Here is an 18,617-nt window from a genome sequence, read left to right on the forward strand (position 1 = left end):
ACAAAGGCCACACTCCGAGTTCATTTTCCCCAATTTATATACGCCCAAGGAAAAGAGAGCACCTCATTTATTTCCAAACTTTTTATTTACATAGATTTCTATTTTCAAAAATAATTGATAAGTTCTCACGTTTGACGTTTGGTTAATTTAATTCTAGACTTTTCTATCTAATTTTAAAATTACCATATCATCATGCCACATGGCTAAAAAAATTTGTTGGCCACCCTCATAAACTCATTAAGTCAACCTCTTTAAAACAATTTGTCCATCCAACTGCCCAATGCAGTGGGCCTCATACTGTAAACCAGTGGGACTTTTTAGCTACTACCTGGTATTATATGACTTAGCACTAACAAGTAAGAGTGATGGTGGTCAACAATGCCCAATTTTTGCAGCATTGTCTAGAGCTTCAGGACCTACTGGTACAAATCATACCTGAGAGTTATAAATGGCTAAAATTTAGACTTATATATGAAAAAATACTGAGTAGCTCTCAACAAAAATTCACATCTTCTTTACCCCCTGCAAGAAACATAAGAATCCAATCTTATATTTCTTTCTAGCAATCTCTAATGGCTTCAAAAAGCAAGATTCTGATCATTGGAGGGACAGGCTACATTGGCAAGTTCATCGTCGAGGCGAGCGCAAAGTCCGGCCACCAGACCTTCGCACTGTTGAGGGACACAGCAGCTTCTCCTGGTTCTGAGAAAGCTAAATTCCTTGAGAGCTTCAAGAATTCTGGAGTCACTTTCCTCCTGGTGAGAACATCAGAATATCTCCTCCCACCTTTTTATCTTCTTTGGGTTCTTGTTCCTGAGAAGGATTTGATTTTGGTTATCTTGATAGGGAGATCTTAGTGATCATGCGAGTTTAGTGAGGGCAATTAAGCAGGTGGATGTGGTGATAGCTACTGTAGGGAAGCAATTGGTTCAAGAACAAGTGAAGATCATAGCTGCCATTAAAGAAGCTGGGAATGTGAAGGTAATTAACTAGTCCTTTCAGTTTCCATTGAAATGATTCATAGTATATGTAACTGATTGTTCTATGGTGGTGCCCTGAATTATACAGAGATTCTTCCCTTCAGAGTTTGGAAATGACATTGATCGTGTCCATGCCGTAGAGCCAGCACTGTCTACATACAAGATTAAGGCTTCAATCCGCCGAGCTGTTGAGGCTGAAGGAATTCCACACACCATTGTTGTCTGCAACCATTTTTCCGACTATTTTCTCCATAATTTTGGACAGGTTGGAGCTACAGCTCCTCCTAGAGAAAAAGTAGTGATAATGGGGGATGGAAATCCCAAAGGTTACTTACTAGACTTTTCTTTTAAGCCTTTATGACACAAATTTATAGGATCAATATGACTCATCAATAACACAATAGTACTACAATAATAAAGATTCGATTGGAATCACCGGAATTCATATTGCTTGTTGAAGATCCTCTTTTTTCTCCTTATCAGTTTGTCTGCTCCACTGTCCACATAAACCATGAATGATAGTAACTAATGGGCGTAACTACGTTAATTATATAGACAATTATAAGGATAATCTTGAAATCGGAGTGACTAGATCTCTCCTATAATTAAGCCCAATCACTAATTAGGTCCACTTAATTCTTTCTCAACAATTCAAGTGATTAGCTGGTTTTTTTTTTGGGGGGGGGGGTTGGGGGAGGGTTGATGGAAAATATATTGAAAAAAAAATAAAATAAATAACAGATAAAATCTAAACTGGCTAAACAAGGGCAAAGGCCCTACCCATCAGAAGCCAGCCTAACAGGCGTGGAACAAAACAAGCCAACTCTAGAAAAGGCTCAGACCAGGGCAGAAGAAACAAGCAAAGAAGACGGGGAACAAAAAGATGGGGAAGGGAAGAAACAAGACAGATCCAAATTGAACGGTTAATTAATATTAACGGAAGCCCATGTATAATATACATTAAGAGATTACACCCAATTTGGCTTTATCCAACCAAATCTACCAATCAACACCTACTGATAATTTGATCTCACACGATGATTGGTGCATAACTCATACATGTTGAAAACATTACATTTTATAGATTTCAAGTTTTTCTATGGATGATTTGATGTAAGTTCATTGAACACAACTTGTTATTCCTTATATATGTCAATTTGCAGTAATATTTAACAAGGAGGAAGATATTGGCACTTACACAATTAAAGCTGTGGATGACCCAAGAACCTTAAATAAGATCATGTACATCAAACCACATGGAAACATTCTCTCATTCAATGAGCTCGTTTCCCACTGGGAAAAGAAGATTGGCAAAACCCTCGAAAAGGTCTATGTTCCAGAGGAACAAGTTTTGAAGGACATCCAAGGTTAGTATACAGAGAATTAAGCCAAAGCTCTTGAAACATTAGCAAGATTAAGGATTACTTTATCTAATCTATGTATGTTTTTGTGTTTAATTCTTTAATTGCAGCTGCTCCACATCCTGTAAATCTATTTATGTCAATTAATCACGCAGCCTTTGTGAAGGGTGACCAAACAAATTTTGAGATGAAGCCTTCTTTTGGAGTTGAAGCTTCTGAGCTTTACCCTGATGTGAAATACACCTCTGTAGATGAGCAACTGAATCTGTTGGTCTAATATTCATTTTTGTTTTTTCTTGGGTTCTCTCTTAAAGAGTGGTAATAAATTTCATTCTTTCAAGAAACCAATAAGTAAATGTAAACATAATCTGCTGGAATAGGCTTACCAATACAATCAGGAGGGTAAGCAATCTATGTTTTTAGTTGATGTTTCTACATTCAGCAACATTGTTACAAAAAAGTGGTTGTATTAACCATATATGTTTTAATGATTAATAAAAAATGTGGTCTCGTATGGCTTTTTTAATGCAATTTCTAGTATATTCCGAGGGAGATTTACGCTGTTGATATAAAGGCATAGTTGGTGACGGTACGACAGTTTAGTCAAATCCCACTCTGTGGTTGATAGAACCTTGTAATCTAACATTTACGGGTTTTTTTAATGAAAAGAAAGTCTATACCAAAATAAATAAATAAAAATAAAAACAAAAAAACTATTCTAATTTTCTTCAAATTAAGAGGCAATTTGGGTTGGCTTGGGGGTTGGAACTCAGTGATGAATTTAGATTGTACTGTAGCCCATGGATTGGGTTGAGCAAAATAAAATTGCAGCTCGAATTTCAATGGGATGTTGTGTTGGTCTGAGTTGCACTCATATTTGCTGAGGGATAGGATTGTCATTTTGCCTCATTTAATGTTTGGGCACAAGATCATGAGACTTGTAGCGTTCTTTTCTCCATATATATAATTACTTATTCCCATTGCCACAAGGAAGCGAATCCCATTGCCGAATTTTCGGCCAAAGAAGCAGTTAAATCTGGGTCATCATCTTCAAATGTCACTCTTCCAATTCACTTGCTTGGTGAGGTTCAACAGTATGCTCTGTGTAGGCCTAGATTCAGATTTTATAGGTGATTAGTTACTTCGAGAGTTGGGGTTCTTCCTACTAATGGTAATACCGAAGGTGCGTTCCGATTCTTGTGTGTTTACTAGTTTGGGTGCGTTCAGTCCTAATCTTTGTATTCCATTTTTCTCTATTTAATAAAACTAGCTCCCTTAAACAAAACATCCCTCTCTCTCTTTCTCTCTCTCATATGCTTGCCAAGAAGAGATGGGTGAATTCTATGCTGAGGAGAATCGAATCCAATGCTCAATGTTCTGGTAAATTTGTAGAGCGTTTTTGCAAGTTTGCCCCAGTATTAATATTTTTATCCTCAATTGGTTTTCAGGTTTTCTATTCATCCCCTAATCTTACTGTGTAATATTTTCATTTAACTTGATTTGAACCGCCTATTTTCTTTATCCCATAGGTATCAAATTCATTAAAATTTTCTTAACTAATTTCTTCACTTTGCATATCTCCCCCACCAGTTGGAACGACTGTTTCAATTAAATCTATAGTATAATATTTAAATTTAATTAATTTTTATAATTTTATGCATAATTGTAGTTTTTTAGGTTTTAACCTAAAAGTTTTTCGGGGCTAAGGACAAGATTGGGCATTCTATTCATATGATCATCACACTATGTGTTATTATGAATGAATGCTATTGCAAGACACAAATGTGACTGCATACATATGTATATTGAGTTGGATCACATGAATATCTTCAATGAACTACTATCACTTGATTCATGAACAAGATTTTCATTAATAGTTTACGATAGGTCCTCATATCTAAGAAGTTATTATCATTAAATTTAAATATTAATAGTTTTGATATACTAATGATTGATGTCTCCTTGATTATATATTAGTAGGTTGGATTCATGGGTTTGATTGTAAATGAAAGAGAACCCCTATGCTGTTAAGGGCTAAGTTCCTTGAAACACTCATAGTGCATGAGGAAATGAAGACTCTATTTGGATGGAAATAAAAAAATATGTAACCTCATTTGGATGGAAATGAAAATATAATATAAAGAAAGGTAATTTACAGCGTCACCCCTGGAGAATGTTACAATTATAAGACCATCTCCTCTGTTTCACCAAATTATACTCAGACCCTCTACCGTTAGTCTGTTAAGGAATGTTATGAAATGACGATTTGCCCTTATGAGTAAAACACTGATAAATTACCCATTTTCATTATCCCAAAAATACCACTCTTTACCCTTTTACCATTTCATTATCTTTATCATTTTCTCTCCTTCTCTCTATACCTACGACCAAGGGTTCAGACGAGTTCAGACGAGTTCTAGCCGAGTACTAGTAGTTCCGTCGCCGGCAAATAGACTCAGACCCCCTACCGTCAGGATAAGAAACAACGACTCATCAAGAATTTCACAACGGTTCAGGTACTAGCAATAATGGTGCAATAAGGCTTTATTTTCTGTTTTTTAAGTCCTCTTCTTCTTCAATACTATGGCATATTCTCCCTTTTCTTCTTAGTTGTTTGAACAACTATTAATCCCTCCTAATCCAGCCAAAGTAATATTCCATCGAGAATTTCGCAGCGGTTCAGGTACCGGCAAGGATGGATTTTTTCGGAGATTTATTCCGAAGGGAGCGATTGTCCAGCCGGCATTGGTAATGACGGAGCTCCGGTCTTTTTCGCTTGGTGACAAGTTGATGGAGAAACCTAAAGGGATGAACCTTAGCAAAGATAGTCTACGATTGGATGGACTGAATCCTCCAGTGATGAGATCAGAACCAGACGGTCAACCAAATTTCTATAATGGACGTGAGATAGCTGTTGAGATTGTCATGGTTGGAGACGTTGAAAACTAAGTTGAGAAGAATTCCTAAAAACTGCATCTCATATTTAGAGTTTGTTTAGATCTGCTCCAATGGCTGCTCTAATCCCGACTAGGGATTGACATTTGTGAAGATGTTGGGATAGATTTGGGGCAAAAGTTTAAAAGGGTATTTTAGGTACTTCATATTTAATAAGGGTATTTTGGTATTTAAAATAAAATATAATTACTGACATCAGCATATATGGTATATTCCTTAACAATGACTAATGGTAAGATGTCTGAGTTTAATTTGGTGAAACAGAAGAGATGGTCTTATATTGTAGCATTCTCTAGGGGGTGGGGTTATAAATTATCCTATAAAGAAAAAAAAAATTAAATGCTTTAACTATACAAGTTCAACAAAAATTATAAGTTCTATTTAGATGGAGCAAAGTTAAACTTCTAAGAGAGAATTTAACTTTCGGATGGTTGTTGATTATCTATAGAATCCAGATGGAAAGTAAATGGTTATATGTGAAAAATAATATCGACCATTTTCTTTCTCGTGGTTATACAAATGTATTTGTTGACTTTTCATACCATAAAGAAAAATATAAATTATATATATTTTTTTCATGATGAATTTGTTATTGAAACTTTTTACTGTAATGAGGCTGGTTTCTATGATCACTTTTGCTTTCAGATCATTTATTAATAAGCCCCGTAAAGAATTCTGATGGTTTTTTTTTTAATAATAAGCACAGAAGATGCTTCCGCATGACCTCTTATTAATCTACGCATTAATGCAGTGACCACCCAAATGAGTAACATTCAAATGCAGTTTAAGATGAAATCTGGATTAGTATTGGTGCTACATGGTTGGGCCTTTTGCAACCGACCCAACCGGGCCATTGCCACCTATTTTTCTTTATTCTGCTCAGCATTTTGATGTGTTGGTCACCAATTGGATGTTTGCATGTTACTTTCCAGTCCACACTAGATTTGGTCAAGGCTAATATTAATATTATATGTAATTCCTCATATAATCAATATTTTAATATAATCTTCAATTAAATAAGTCACATAAAATATGAAACAATGTATATAATAATGAACCTGGTTACCAACGAAGCACCACATAATTAATATTGTTTTTTCTGTGATGACTGATCATGTAGCATTGGTTTTATGCTTCACTGTTGACTAATAAAAAATTTTAATAAAAGTCAATGCAATTTCCCCCTCATTTTTATTTTATGTATTTCTATTATTACTCTGATACTTATCTAATGAAATATGAGTAGGCTTTCCCAAAAAGAAAAGGGAAATTGTTGAGTAGGTCGGTACACGAAGATGAATCTTATTACTTAAAAGTCAAAAGCAACAATAATCACATGTCAGAAATGTGAATAGTCTAAGAAAAATGTGAATGGTCTAAGAAAAATATCAGAAGGACTTGGCGGACATCCTCTTCTTAATGATTAACTTTTCTAAGGACGAATTGTACCTCAATTACAGTAAAAGGTATCATACCATGAATACTTATAACGACATGAACACCCCTTATCCTTAATGACTAACTTTTAAAGGTGAGATCTATCCAAGTCTCAACATAAAATACCCTTCAATAATCACATGTCAGATTTATGGTACAATAGTGTTGCAAATTTATATTGAATTTTTCAACAATTATTTGAATTTTTATTATATCGTGTGAAAACATTGTTTTTTCTTGAAATTTAATCAATGTTAAAAGGATGTGGAAACTACTTATGCACCAAGCGATTTCTGGTTAATATTCCTAGAATAAATTATGGCTTTAAGATGCATTTTTAAAGCAAACAAATAAAATATAAATCAGGAATTTTAGAATGCATTCTAAATCTAGAATCTATTCTGAGAATGAATGCCAAGTACAACTCAAATTTGGTTGCCATTTAAATCTTGCAGTTGATAGTTATAAGTTGTCCATTGTTTTAAACAATTTTTGTGCTACCATACCTAATTTCAAATGTTTCTGCCCACGTGGAGAATAGCGGCCTTTGTTGATATCGATTCCTGGCCAATTTGATACCAATATTTAGTATCATGATCCAGCATATAATTGCGAAAAAAATACATATTCCGGTTCCCTGTCCGATACACGGCAATCAGGATCAGTATCGAATATCGTATCGGCCGAGCGTCGAGACCAATACATTGAATACTTCTTTGAATGTGGGACTTCTGTGAGACGTCATCAACCACCATGTGCTAGCCGCTTAGCCAACTAATCAAGTAACCCTAAAGTCACGGATCCATGCTGGCATCCACGCTGTCATCCAATGAGAGAGCAACAAGTGTCGGCCTATTAGGTGGGAAAAAGATTCGAACCCATTAAAGTACCACTGGAAAGCAGCTCTTGGGACATCGTTAAAGACGAGAAGACAACGAAGTGGGTCCACCAAAACCAGTATTCCCCAAACATGGAGGTAGTGGGTCCCTACTCCCTACAGCCATGGGAGGAACAGCACGCTTTCCCACGAACCACCTTCACATCCCACACTAGGCATTTAACAATTATTCGTGAGAAATTGATCAATTTGAAGGGTTTCTCAAAAAGAGCCAAGTTTGGAGACTGAGAATATGGGCTAAGCCCAAGCCCAAGCCTATTGAAGCACAAAATCACATATAAAACCTATAATGAGCTCTTTGAACTTCAGCCTAATTACTAATTAGTTTTAAAAATAAGGGTTCGTTTGATTTTTTTTCTACTATTTCTATGTCAAGAAAAAACAAAACTGATTTTTTTTTTTTTTTTTGTTACTATGTCAAAAAAGGGTTTTTTGAATTGGGAAAAGGTATTTTACTTTTTTGTTTTTCGAAACGTTTTTCAACAGTGTAGTCGGGTTCAAAACACGAGTGAAGGCAGGCCATTAGAGTTTCACGTTTGTTTTGTGGAGATGAGCTTCAGAAGGATAAAGGCAGTTCAGAACTGTGAGTTTCGCACAATTAGGTTGGAGTCGCCGCTTCTAGATAAAGAGAATTTTCAACAATGGGTTGGGCATGGGGTAACTAGAGTGAAGTATCCAGGTTTTCATAATTTTTGTTCCTCCCACTTGTTTCTATGAGCAGAATAATAGGTTTGACTTATTTCTCCATTCCTGTTTCTAGACATAGAAATAAGCATAAATTTCTATTTCTATTTCGAAATACAAACTACAATGAAACAGAAAATCAAATGGTTTTAGGGATGTTTTTCTATTTCTGAGTATATAAAAATGGAAAAACATATTCCTGGAAACAAAATCAAACGAACCCCAAGTTTTATCGATTTTTTAATTAAGTTGTTTTTAAGCTTTCCGATTCAAAATACCAAGCCCATTAAGGAAGCCCATTGGTGATTTCAATTTCTCATAATATGATAAATTTAGAGAGAAACTCAAAAATCATTTGATGAGAGAGTGAGAAATCTAGCTGTTTGAGACGGAAATCTTTGCAAGGGCTAAAAATAGATAATGGGCCCACATTTGCGTGCCTTCCAACCTAGCAGAAACCTTGCGAGAGAATCCCAACGGCTCCTATGCGGTGGCTCCAGATCAGTGACCGTTGATGGGTTTGTTGGTGGGTTTTTGAATTTTTCCAACTTTTTAAACCCAATCTCACAGATATATATAACCATTAAAGCCGGCCTCTCTCTTCCTCAGTTCACAAACCCCAGGAGGAGAGAGGAAACAGAGGTGAGCTTCTGTGTTTCTTCTCTCCCTTTCATAATCGTTTCCTTCTCAAGAAAATATCTCATTTTGATAAAAAAATCCATCAACCATGACTGCTGAGGAGACTACAGTGGCAGAAATTCCTGTTTCTCAACCAGCAGAGACCACTAAGGTTGTGGAGAAGACATCCCCTGTCGTAGCTGTTGAGACCGTCAAAGTTGCAGATGGAGAAGTTAATGCAAAGAAGGGGGATGAATCCAAAACAGAAGAAGCAGAGGAGAAGAAAATAGAAGCCGAAACCAAAGCTGGAGCTGAAGATGCTGTTGCTGTGATTTCAAAGAATTCTTCATTCAGGGAGGAGAGCAATTTCCTCTCTGATTTGAAGGAGCATGAGAAGAAGGCGTTGATCGAGCTGAGATCGAAGCTTGAAGAAGCAATCCTCAAGAACAAGTTCTTTAAGAAGGAGGAACCCAAGAAGGAAGAGAAGAAAGCGGACGAGAAACCCGTAGAAGAGAGCAAAGAGGAGGAGAAACCTGCAGAAGAAGAAGCTAAGAGGGAAGAGAAGAAAGAGGAGGAGAAGCCCGTAGAGGATTATGAGGAGACAGAGAAACCTGCAGAGGAAAAGGAGGAAGCTAAGCAGGAAGAGAAGAAAGAGGAGAAACCTGTGCAAGGAGAAAGTGAAGCAAAAGAGGAACCTGCAAAAGAAGAAGCTCCAGAAAAGGAGAAAACTGTAACAGAAGCAGAGGCTGACAAGGAGAAACCGGCCCAAGAAGAAGAGGAAGAGAAGAAATCTGATGTGGGTACTGAAGAAAAAGAGGTCGAAGTAAACAAGGACATCTCCCTTTGGGGAATCCCTCTCTTGCCAAGCAAAGGCGCAGAAGGCACTGATGTGATCCTCTTGAAGTTCTTGAGGGCTCAAGATTTCAAGGTCAATGATGCCTTTGTGATGTTGAAGAACACCCTTCAATGGAGGAAGGAACTCAACATCGATTCGATATTGGATGAGGATTTGGGTTTGGATCTGAACGCAGTGGCCTATATGAATGGTGTTGATCGTGAAGGACACCCTGTATGCTACAACATTTATGGTGTCTTTCAGAATGAGGAGCTTTACCAGAAGACATTTGGAACCGAGCAGAAGCGCAATCAGTTCTTGAGATGGAGGTTCCAGTTGATGGAGAAGGGCATTCAGAAACTTGATTTCAAGCCTGATGGTATCTCTTCCCTGCTTCAAATCACCGACCTCAAGAACTCCCCTGGAATCTCAAAGAAGGAGCTTAGGATTGCTACTAAGCAAGCTGTTGGGCTTCTCCAAGATAACTATCCTGAATTTGTAGCAAGAAATGTAAGAATCTCTGCCTAGCCTTTCCCTACTTTTTTTAAACGATTTCCCTTTTCATTAAGGTTGCATGAAAGTTCAGGTTTTTTTAGTAATTAGAGAGAACCCAAGTTTGGGTTCTCTTTCTTTATGAATAGTTTTTATAGCATATCTTGATTCTAAATGCAATGGTGGTTTAATTTTTCATATGCTTGGTTACAGATCTTCATCAATGTGCCTTTCTGGTACTATGCATTCAATGCTCTAATATCTCCTTTCTTAACCCAAAGAACCAAGAGCAAGTTTGTCTTTGCTCGCGCATCCAAGGTCGCTGAAACCCTTCTCAAGTAAGTAATTCTACTTCTCTGATCCGGATCATCCTATTGAGGTTCCAATGGAAGCTAATGAGAGAGATGATTCCATTCTTTATTTTCAGGTACATTCCTGCTGAGAATATCCCTATCCAGTATGGTGGGCTGAAACGTGAAAATGATTCTGAGTTCTCCATTGAAGATGGAAGCGTCTCTGATCTCCTTGTCAAGAGTGGAGGAACAGAAACTGTTGAAATCCCTGTACCAGAGGTACCCATTAGAAAGGAAATTGTTGTAATAAAGCCCCTGTTTTTGTTTCTACCATTTAGTACTTCATTTATTCCTGTGCTAACACTGATATAAACAGGTTGGAACCACTAGTCTCTGGGACCTGTCTGTGTTGGGTTGGGAGGTTAACTACAAGGAGGAATTTATCCCAGAAGACGAGCGATCTTACACCGTCATCATTCAGAAACAGAAAAAGATCTCTGCTAATGAAGAACCACTTCGCAACTCCTTCAGGAATAATGAACCTGGGAAAATTGTTCTCACCATTGAGAATTCTTCATACAAGAAGAGAGTACTGTACCGATTCAAGACCCAGAAGAGCTGTTGAGAGATATAGTTATGTATCTAATTACATTTGTTTGTTCTTTACATTCTTTTACAATTTAGGTTGAGTGGGTGAGACTAATAGTAAAGAAACTTCATTCTTTTTAGCAGGATTAGTGTATCCTATGATTTCATTTATTTGGTTTGCAGCTTTTGAGAGTTTCTTGTTTTTAAAGATATGATTAATTTGAGATATTTCTAGTTATTATTACATATAGTTAGAATTTTGTCAAGTTTCTGATATCATTTGGCTGCAAATTTTTTTATTAAATAAGAATTATGATAAAACAAAGGAAGCCATGAAGAACGCCAAGCTTTAAAAAGGAAGACATGAATGAATATCCTGTTTTTAAGTTACTGATTTCTTAGGCCCCATTGTTGAATTTATCAACCCACAACAGATATAATTTGACTCCTTTGGCTGTACAGATCAGAGGAGAGAGAAGAGGGAGTGGAGAGAGGAATTCACATGCAGCCAGGGGTACAGATCAGAGAAGAGAGGAGGGAGTGGAGAGAGATGTGTAACACAAAGATCCCTTCTAAATTATTTAAAAAATATAAAAATCCAGTATAGTCATGTTCCCATTTCCCAACCCCAACAATCCAATTAACAGACTTGTTAGCTCCAACTGTTTGGTGATGGAAACGACCCAAATACTGATTGGTCGCACAAATTCAGAATTGGAACTGTTTACAAGTAGTTATTATAACTTAAATAACAAAACAGGTGATCGCGTGGCCTAATGGATAAGGCGCTCGCCTCCGGAGCGGGAGATTGTGGGTTCGAGTCCCATCGCGATCGCCAATTCTGATGATGCTTTTGGAATATTTTTTGCTTTGATTTTGCTCCGGTACATCGCCATAGATAGCTAGGGGTGTCAACGGTTGAATCGGTTTGGTGTAGGAATGGTGAAATTGAATCCGAATCAATAAAGAAATTTTGGTGTGATTTGGTTTTATTTCTTGTATTGTTGTTTTGGTTTTTCGTTTGATTTCTATACAAAACTATGCAAAATATGATTTCTTTTTTAAATGAGTTTTGGGCTATTTTTGGTTTCTTACATGTTTGATTTCGATTTCGGTCCAGTTTTTGAGTTCATTCTGGTTTACTTTCAGGTCCAATCGGTTTCCAATGCGGTGTGATTCGGTTTGTTTAGGGGGTTATAATATACAGAACCAAAGTCACCCAATAAGCCTTCGACTCTGTCTGAGATAATTTTATTGGTTCGATTTAGGTATTGACACCCCAATAATAATATAGCACTACTCTATCTCAGGCCAGGGCACTAAATTGATTGATCAGGATCTTATTACCACTAATGTAAGACGTTTTCAGGTCCCAAGGCTTGTTTGGTTGTTCTTAGTAACTTTTGGGTGCTAAATGATTCATTAATGTGAACAACTTCCAATTGTGGAAGAAATAAAGCTAATAACAAGCATTAATTACATCTAAGACCATAATTAACCAGGATTAAAAACTTAGGTTCGGGTATGGGATTCGATCTCTGTGGATATTGGTCCTATGATGTCCCATATTTTTATATCTTTAATTTTTTTTTTTTGGGTGAAATATATCTTTAAATTTGAATTAATAAATTAATCAAACCTTAATATATATTTTCCTTTTATTTACCTAAAAGTTTCTTAAATTGCCTCTTCTTATATGTGGAATTGTGGATATAGATAAAGTATCATATATTAAAGCAAGAGAAGCACAAAAGATTACTCAACTTAAATAGCCAAGGAGTGAAAATAGGTCAATCCGTCCAACTCGCACAAGATGTGGTCTTTCAGTCCAAAGGAGTCGACTGCGCCGTTAATTTCCTTGAAAATATGAAGAAATGTACATGGCTCAAGAAAAACAAAAAAAGAAGATAGGTGCTTGATGTCCTATACGATGCTGAAAATTGTCGATGATCCTTTTACAATGGAAGGAAAAAAAATAATTTCCCTCTTTAGCAAAAAAAAAATATAAACCCAACAAAAAGCTAAAAAAATACTTCATTTATATGTGTAAGTGACATTCACTCATTGTCAACTCCCAAAGATATTGTTCACAGAGATATGGTTTCCAACTTTGCAAATATAGCCACCTCATCACCAGCTCATGTTTAAAGCTTTTAATTGGTTCAGTTTCAGTGTATACCATACAGTTTGATTAGGTTCACATTTGTTTAGCCGAAACCAAAATCGAACTATTTACTAAACAATTGCACTTTCGGAATCCAGAATCGTTTAATAAATGGTTCCGGTTTCATGGTTTTTAAACGGTGTCAATTTTTTTGTTTTACATGGTTTTGATCGTGGTTTAATCTATACAGTTTCTAAATGGTTTGTACCCAGTTTGTTGGTTTATTCGCATGCCTATTGAAATTTGCCTTCGTTGATAAAAACTTCAATCTTGTATCAAATTTAATGAGCAATGAGGCATTGAAGGGACAAGGTTTTAATTACTTAACTACATAATAGGAGTAGAAAATTGAATAAAATGAAGGGGTTTGGATCACTGGAGTAGAGGAGGTGAAAGCTAAGGCAGTGCAACATTTCTCGAGCATTTTTTCATCTCAACCTAGTCTTCAGGATGAGGGCTTATTGGACTTTATTCCCACGCTAATATCTGATGATGTTAATATAAATCTCCTCCTTGTTCCATCCATGGAAGAGGTGAAAGAGGCGGTTTTTTACCTTTCTAAAGAGAGTGCTCTTGGCCCTGATGGTTTTTTTGGTATTTTTTTCACTTCCTATTGGGATGTAGTGTGCTAGGACACTCTAGCAGCTGTCAAGGATTTATTCACTGGGGGTTTTTTGCCTAGGAGTTATACATCTTATCTCATCCTCATCCCGAAGAAGCATTGTCCTAAGTTTATGTCAGACTTCAGGCCAATAAGTCTTTGCAACTTTTTTTATAAAATCCTTGCTAAATTATTTCAACTAGATTGTCCATTGTTCTTCCTTTATTGATTTATGAAGAACAAGGAGCTTTTGTTTGTGGCAGATACATTCATGATAACATTGTGCTTGTGCAGGAAGTAGCGCAGGATATTAATAAAAAAGCAAGGGGCAACAATTTGATTTTGAAACTTGATATGGCCAAGGCCTATGAATCAGCTAGAGTGGAGTTTCCTGTATCAAGTGCTCACTAAGTTTGGTTTCTCTTCCCGTTGGATTGATTTAATCAGGATATCGCTGGAGAATTGTTGGTTTTCAGTCGTCATGGATGGAGGCCTGTATGGCTATTTTAAATCATCTAGGGAGCTTAGGCAAGGGGATCTTTTATCGCCTAGCCTATTCATTTTGGCAGAAGAAGTTCTTAGCAGGGGTCTGACGACGCTCTTTAAAGAAGGTTGTACAACTTTATTTTCATCTCCCGAGAGGATGCCCGGGAATATCTCACAATTTATTTACAGATGATACTATCATTTTCACTAGAGGATTGAAAACCTCTCTAAAGCAAATCATGAGTTTTATTAGTAAATATGAAAGCTTCTTTGGGCAATTAGTGAATCGTCAAAAAAGCTGTTTTATTATTGGTTCAAAAGCTACGGAGGTTCATGTGAAAATGGTGGGCGATGTCACTAGCTTCATGAAAAAACCCTTGCCTATTACTTACTTGGGTGCTCCTCCCTACTCTAGAAGGTTGAAAGTAAGTTTTTTTGATGAATTGCTTGCTAAAGTTAGTAATAAAGTGGCTGGTTGGAAAGGAAAGCTTCTCTCGTCTGGAGGAAAATTGATCTTTCTTAAACATGTCATTGCTTCTATGCCAATCCATATTTTTTCATGTTTAGATGTTCCTAAATCGGTTATGATAAGATTCCAGAGAATCTACTCAGATTTTCTATGGGGTTCAATGGATCATGGTAAGTATCACCATTGGGTTAATTGGTAGAAGATTTGTAGGCCTATTGAGGAGGGTGGCCTTGGCATCCGTCTCCTGGAATGTGTCAATTTATCCATGTGGCTTAAGAGGCTGTGACATATCATGTCAGAGAATTCACAATGGAGCTCTTTGTTTAGGGCCAAGTTTTTAAAAGGTGAGCATATTGAGTTAGCCAACTCCAAAGTAGTGGGATCGAGATCTTAGAGAAAAGCTTTGGCCTTAAAAGATCTTGTTTAATCGAAATCCAAATGGTTAGTTGGTCGGGGGCGAAGTGAATTTTTGGTTGGATAATTGGTTGGGTGTGGGCCTAATTATTGATTTTGCGGACGGTGCGTTGCATCTAAACCTAAATACCCGAGTAAATGTGGTAATTAATGCTGAAGGTGTTTGGAATCAGGATGTGCTGGATATAATTGATTCACAAGATATTAGGGATAATTTTCTAGTTTGCAATGTCAAATTATCGGCCAGAGAGGACCGATTGGTGTGGATGCCATCTTCAAATAGTAATTTCTTTACCAAGTCAGCTTGGAGTGTGGTTCGCGCTCATTTTAATACAGTCTTGTATTCTAAATGGTTGTGGAATCACTCTCTTCCATCTAAGATCGGTTTCTTCTCTTGGAAAGTTCTCAATGGTAAGATCCCAACAGATGATTCGCTAATGAATATTGGTATTCCTTTGGTTTCCAAGTGTCTTTATTGCAGGAGCCCTTAGAGAGAATCGTCCACTCATTACTTGATGTCGGGTGGGATGGCGACAAAGGTTTGAGATTATTTTGGAAGATTATTTGATGTAGATTTAATTCCAACCCATGACATCAGGAGTAGAATTTTATTTTGGCAATCCAAGGCTGGGCTTAAGGGTGCTTATGCATTTATAAAAGGCTTATTGTCATTGCTAATAGTATGGGAATTGTGGCAAGAAAGGAACAATTGAAGACATGGAGAGGATACTCGCACGTCTGGATTGATCATAGAAAGGCTGAAAAGATGGGTGCATGAGATCCCTCTTCCATCTAAGTTTAGTAAGTCCCCGTCTATGAGAGAGAATATTATTTTTGCAGGTTTTTAATATTAATCCTCCCATGTCGAGGCAAAGAGCTCCAATTCCCACGTTCTGGCTTCTCCCTACGATATCAGTCAAGTTAAATGTAGATGGTGCTAGCAAAGGAAATCTTGGTATTTGTGGAGGAGGTCTCATCAGAAATAAAGATGGCACTGTCGTTGCGGCTTTCTCTAGTTTCTATGGTGTTTGTTCTAATTCCGTGACCGAGCTGCGTGCTTTGAGGGATGGTTTAAGGTTATGTATGGATTAGAGTTTCTCAGATTTTTCTATTAGTTCTGATTCTATTTTGATTGTGAACTCAACATCTAATAAATATTGTGATCTATGGAGTTGTTGGTATTGGTTTTAGGAGGTTATGGCTCTTTGTGACTCTCTTTGAACTTGAATTTCTTTCTCTTTTTGAGAGAGTAATAGAGTGGTTGATTGGTCGACGAACTTGACACGTGCTTCAACTAAGGATTCAATTTTTCTTGGTGACAAAATTCTTCCTAGAGGCTTCAGCTAGATCATTAGGGAAGATAAAGCTGGGTGGCCAATATTTAGAATGTAATTTTTTGTTTCGATTGGGTCTTTTGGTTGTTCTTTGAGAGTGCGAGTGCTTCTGTTTGTGGGGTTGGGGTAAGGCGGGTTATGTCCTCCCTTGTATTCTTTTTCTATTTTATTAATAATATCTTAGGGGCTTCCCCGGGTCCCAAATAATATTCGGGATAAAAAAAAAAAAAAAAAGGAGGATAATATTGAATATTTTGTTGGACAACCTCTATGGTCCTTTCTTTTTTCCTAAATTAAAGTCATCTTGTTTTATCTACATGAAACTCATTATTTTAGTAACTCATATACGGTTTAAACAGGTCAATTTTGACGGTGTAAACAGTTTGGTTTTGACAGTGTTAATTCGGTTTCAAATCATGGCTTAAACGGTTAAAACCGAACCAAACCATTTAATTTATTGGTCTAAAAATTGAAACCAGAGCTGAATCATTTATTAAATAGCTTGGTTTGATTTCGGTTTCAAATTCACATCCTTAGTCATGTCCAACACAACGGTGAAATGATAAATAAGATCAAAGATTTCTATCCTACCAAACATGGCAACTCTCTCACCAGTTCACGTTCAGCCCAGCAACAATATTGGTGATTGGAAAGGATAAAGATCAAAGATTATGTCTTTGCAAACATGGCAACCCTCTCACCAGCTCACGTTCAGCCCAGCAGATTGGTGATTTGCAAAGGATAAAGATCAAAGATTCTGTCCCTATAAACATGGCAACTCTCTCGCCAGCTCGCATTCCGCCCACTGGTAATGTTGGTGATTGATAAAGGGTTACGAATCCCAGTTGCAATGAATATCACTATTATCCTCTTTCCTTGTATGACCAATTGTCCTTGATTCTCTATATAATAGGATAGAGATCATTGACTAAATAACATAGGTTTTGTTTGGTTGCAATGGAAATTTAAAGGGTAGGGAAGTGAAATTTTCATACCTTAAAAAGAAATGTTTATAATCATTACCTCATTTGATTGTATAAATTACTTACTTTTTAATCATATTTAGTAATGATATATTTTACTTGTAATTTTTATTTTACATATTATAGCAAAGGGTTTTAGATGCAAAGTAAAGTGAAATTTTATAACCAAATATGAAATGATTTAAAGTTAATGTTAAAGTCACATGGGTAATGATTACATATATTTCTTTTTTAAGTATGAAAATTTCACTTCCCTTCCCTTTAATTCTCCTTACAACCAAACATAGCCATCGTGAAAAATTATACCTTACCGTGCATGTAGGTTGTATCAACTGAAGTGCTTAAACATTGCCTCCTCCTCCTCCTCTCTCTCTCTCTCTCTCTCTCTCTCCCACCCCCTCCCCCTCCCCCCCCTCCCCCCTCTTTCTCTCTGTTTTAACAATATGGAACTGAAAGCTCTTAAAGGAACACAAATTAACAGCACCACTATTAGCTCATTGTACAAGACTTTCTAGGAGGGTTAGAAGACTCCATTCATAAGGTTCCACTACCACTTAGCTAAGACCATATGAAGATATCTAACTTTTGCCGACAATTCTACATGTGACCAAATGAATGTTGGGATTGCACCCAATTTTGTTCAGGGCCTTATTTGACTAAATATATGACCTCAAATGTACACAAAGGGCTCGTTCTTGAGAATTAAATTACAAAGATTGTATTCTACTCTTGATATTAATAGAAGTTTCGATATATTCCATGGATGTAGAGAGTTTTTCTGAACGACGCAAATTTCATATCTCATGCGTGTGTGCATATTTTATTTCTTGTGCACATTATTTTGCATATACATTTTGATGTGTCGCATAAAATGTCGTCGATGCATATATAGGTTTATGTGCTACATATATTGCTCATATCATAAGCAAAATGTTGCTTTCAACCCCAACAAAAAGATCTTTAGGCATAGAGTCTGGATACGTTGCATGTGTGGGAAATGCTTAACATTTGTCCCAACCATTACC

General features: G+C 36.7%; 2 protein-coding genes and 1 non-coding gene across 3 annotated transcripts; all 3 read left to right on the plus strand.

The window, feature by feature from the left end:
- The first annotated feature begins 572 nt into the window (after window positions 1-572).
- On the plus strand, window positions 573-2,618 carry LOC122062586 (eugenol synthase 2-like). The gene is made up of 5 exons (XM_042626216.1): window positions 573-758; window positions 847-981; window positions 1,069-1,306; window positions 2,144-2,347; window positions 2,452-2,618. Exons 1-5 carry the CDS (start codon window positions 573-575, stop codon window positions 2,616-2,618), a joined length of 930 nt encoding a protein of 309 aa, XP_042482150.1.
- Window positions 2,619-8,917: 6,299 nt separating this feature from the next.
- Window positions 8,918-11,387, plus strand: LOC122062587 (patellin-4-like). The gene is made up of 4 exons (XM_042626217.1): window positions 8,918-10,278; window positions 10,474-10,598; window positions 10,688-10,832; window positions 10,930-11,387. Exons 1-4 carry the CDS (start codon window positions 9,043-9,045, stop codon window positions 11,176-11,178), a joined length of 1,755 nt encoding a protein of 584 aa, XP_042482151.1. The 5' UTR covers window positions 8,918-9,042; the 3' UTR covers window positions 11,179-11,387.
- Window positions 11,388-11,903: 516 nt separating this feature from the next.
- TRNAR-CCG lies at window positions 11,904-11,976 on the plus strand. Its single transcript has one exon. It is a non-coding gene; the product is annotated as a tRNA-Arg (tRNA).
- The last annotated feature ends 6,641 nt before the right edge of the window (window positions 11,977-18,617 follow it).

This window comes from Macadamia integrifolia, unplaced genomic scaffold, assembly GCF_013358625.1.
Source record: "Macadamia integrifolia cultivar HAES 741 unplaced genomic scaffold, SCU_Mint_v3 scaffold108, whole genome shotgun sequence".
In the NCBI taxonomy this organism is placed as follows: Eukaryota; Viridiplantae; Streptophyta; class Magnoliopsida; order Proteales; family Proteaceae; genus Macadamia; species Macadamia integrifolia.

Excerpts from the sequence above, each read along its gene's own strand:
- LOC122062587 (XM_042626217.1), top strand. The coding sequence starts at position 9,043 with ATGACTGCTGAGGAGACTACAGTGGCAGAAATTCCTGTTTCTCAACCA. Across the intron at positions 10,599-10,687 it reads GTCGCTGAAACCCTTCTCAA|GTACATTCCTGCTGAGAATA; the intron begins GTAAGTAATTCT and ends CTTTATTTTCAG. Across the intron at positions 10,833-10,929 it reads TTGAAATCCCTGTACCAGAG|GTTGGAACCACTAGTCTCTG; the intron begins GTACCCATTAGA and ends TGATATAAACAG.
- LOC122062586 (XM_042626216.1), top strand. The coding sequence starts at position 573 with ATGGCTTCAAAAAGCAAGATTCTGATCATTGGAGGGACAGGCTACATT. Across the intron at positions 759-846 it reads CTGGAGTCACTTTCCTCCTG|GGAGATCTTAGTGATCATGC; the intron begins GTGAGAACATCA and ends TTATCTTGATAG. Across the intron at positions 1,307-2,143 it reads GGGGGATGGAAATCCCAAAG|TAATATTTAACAAGGAGGAA; the intron begins GTTACTTACTAG and ends GTCAATTTGCAG.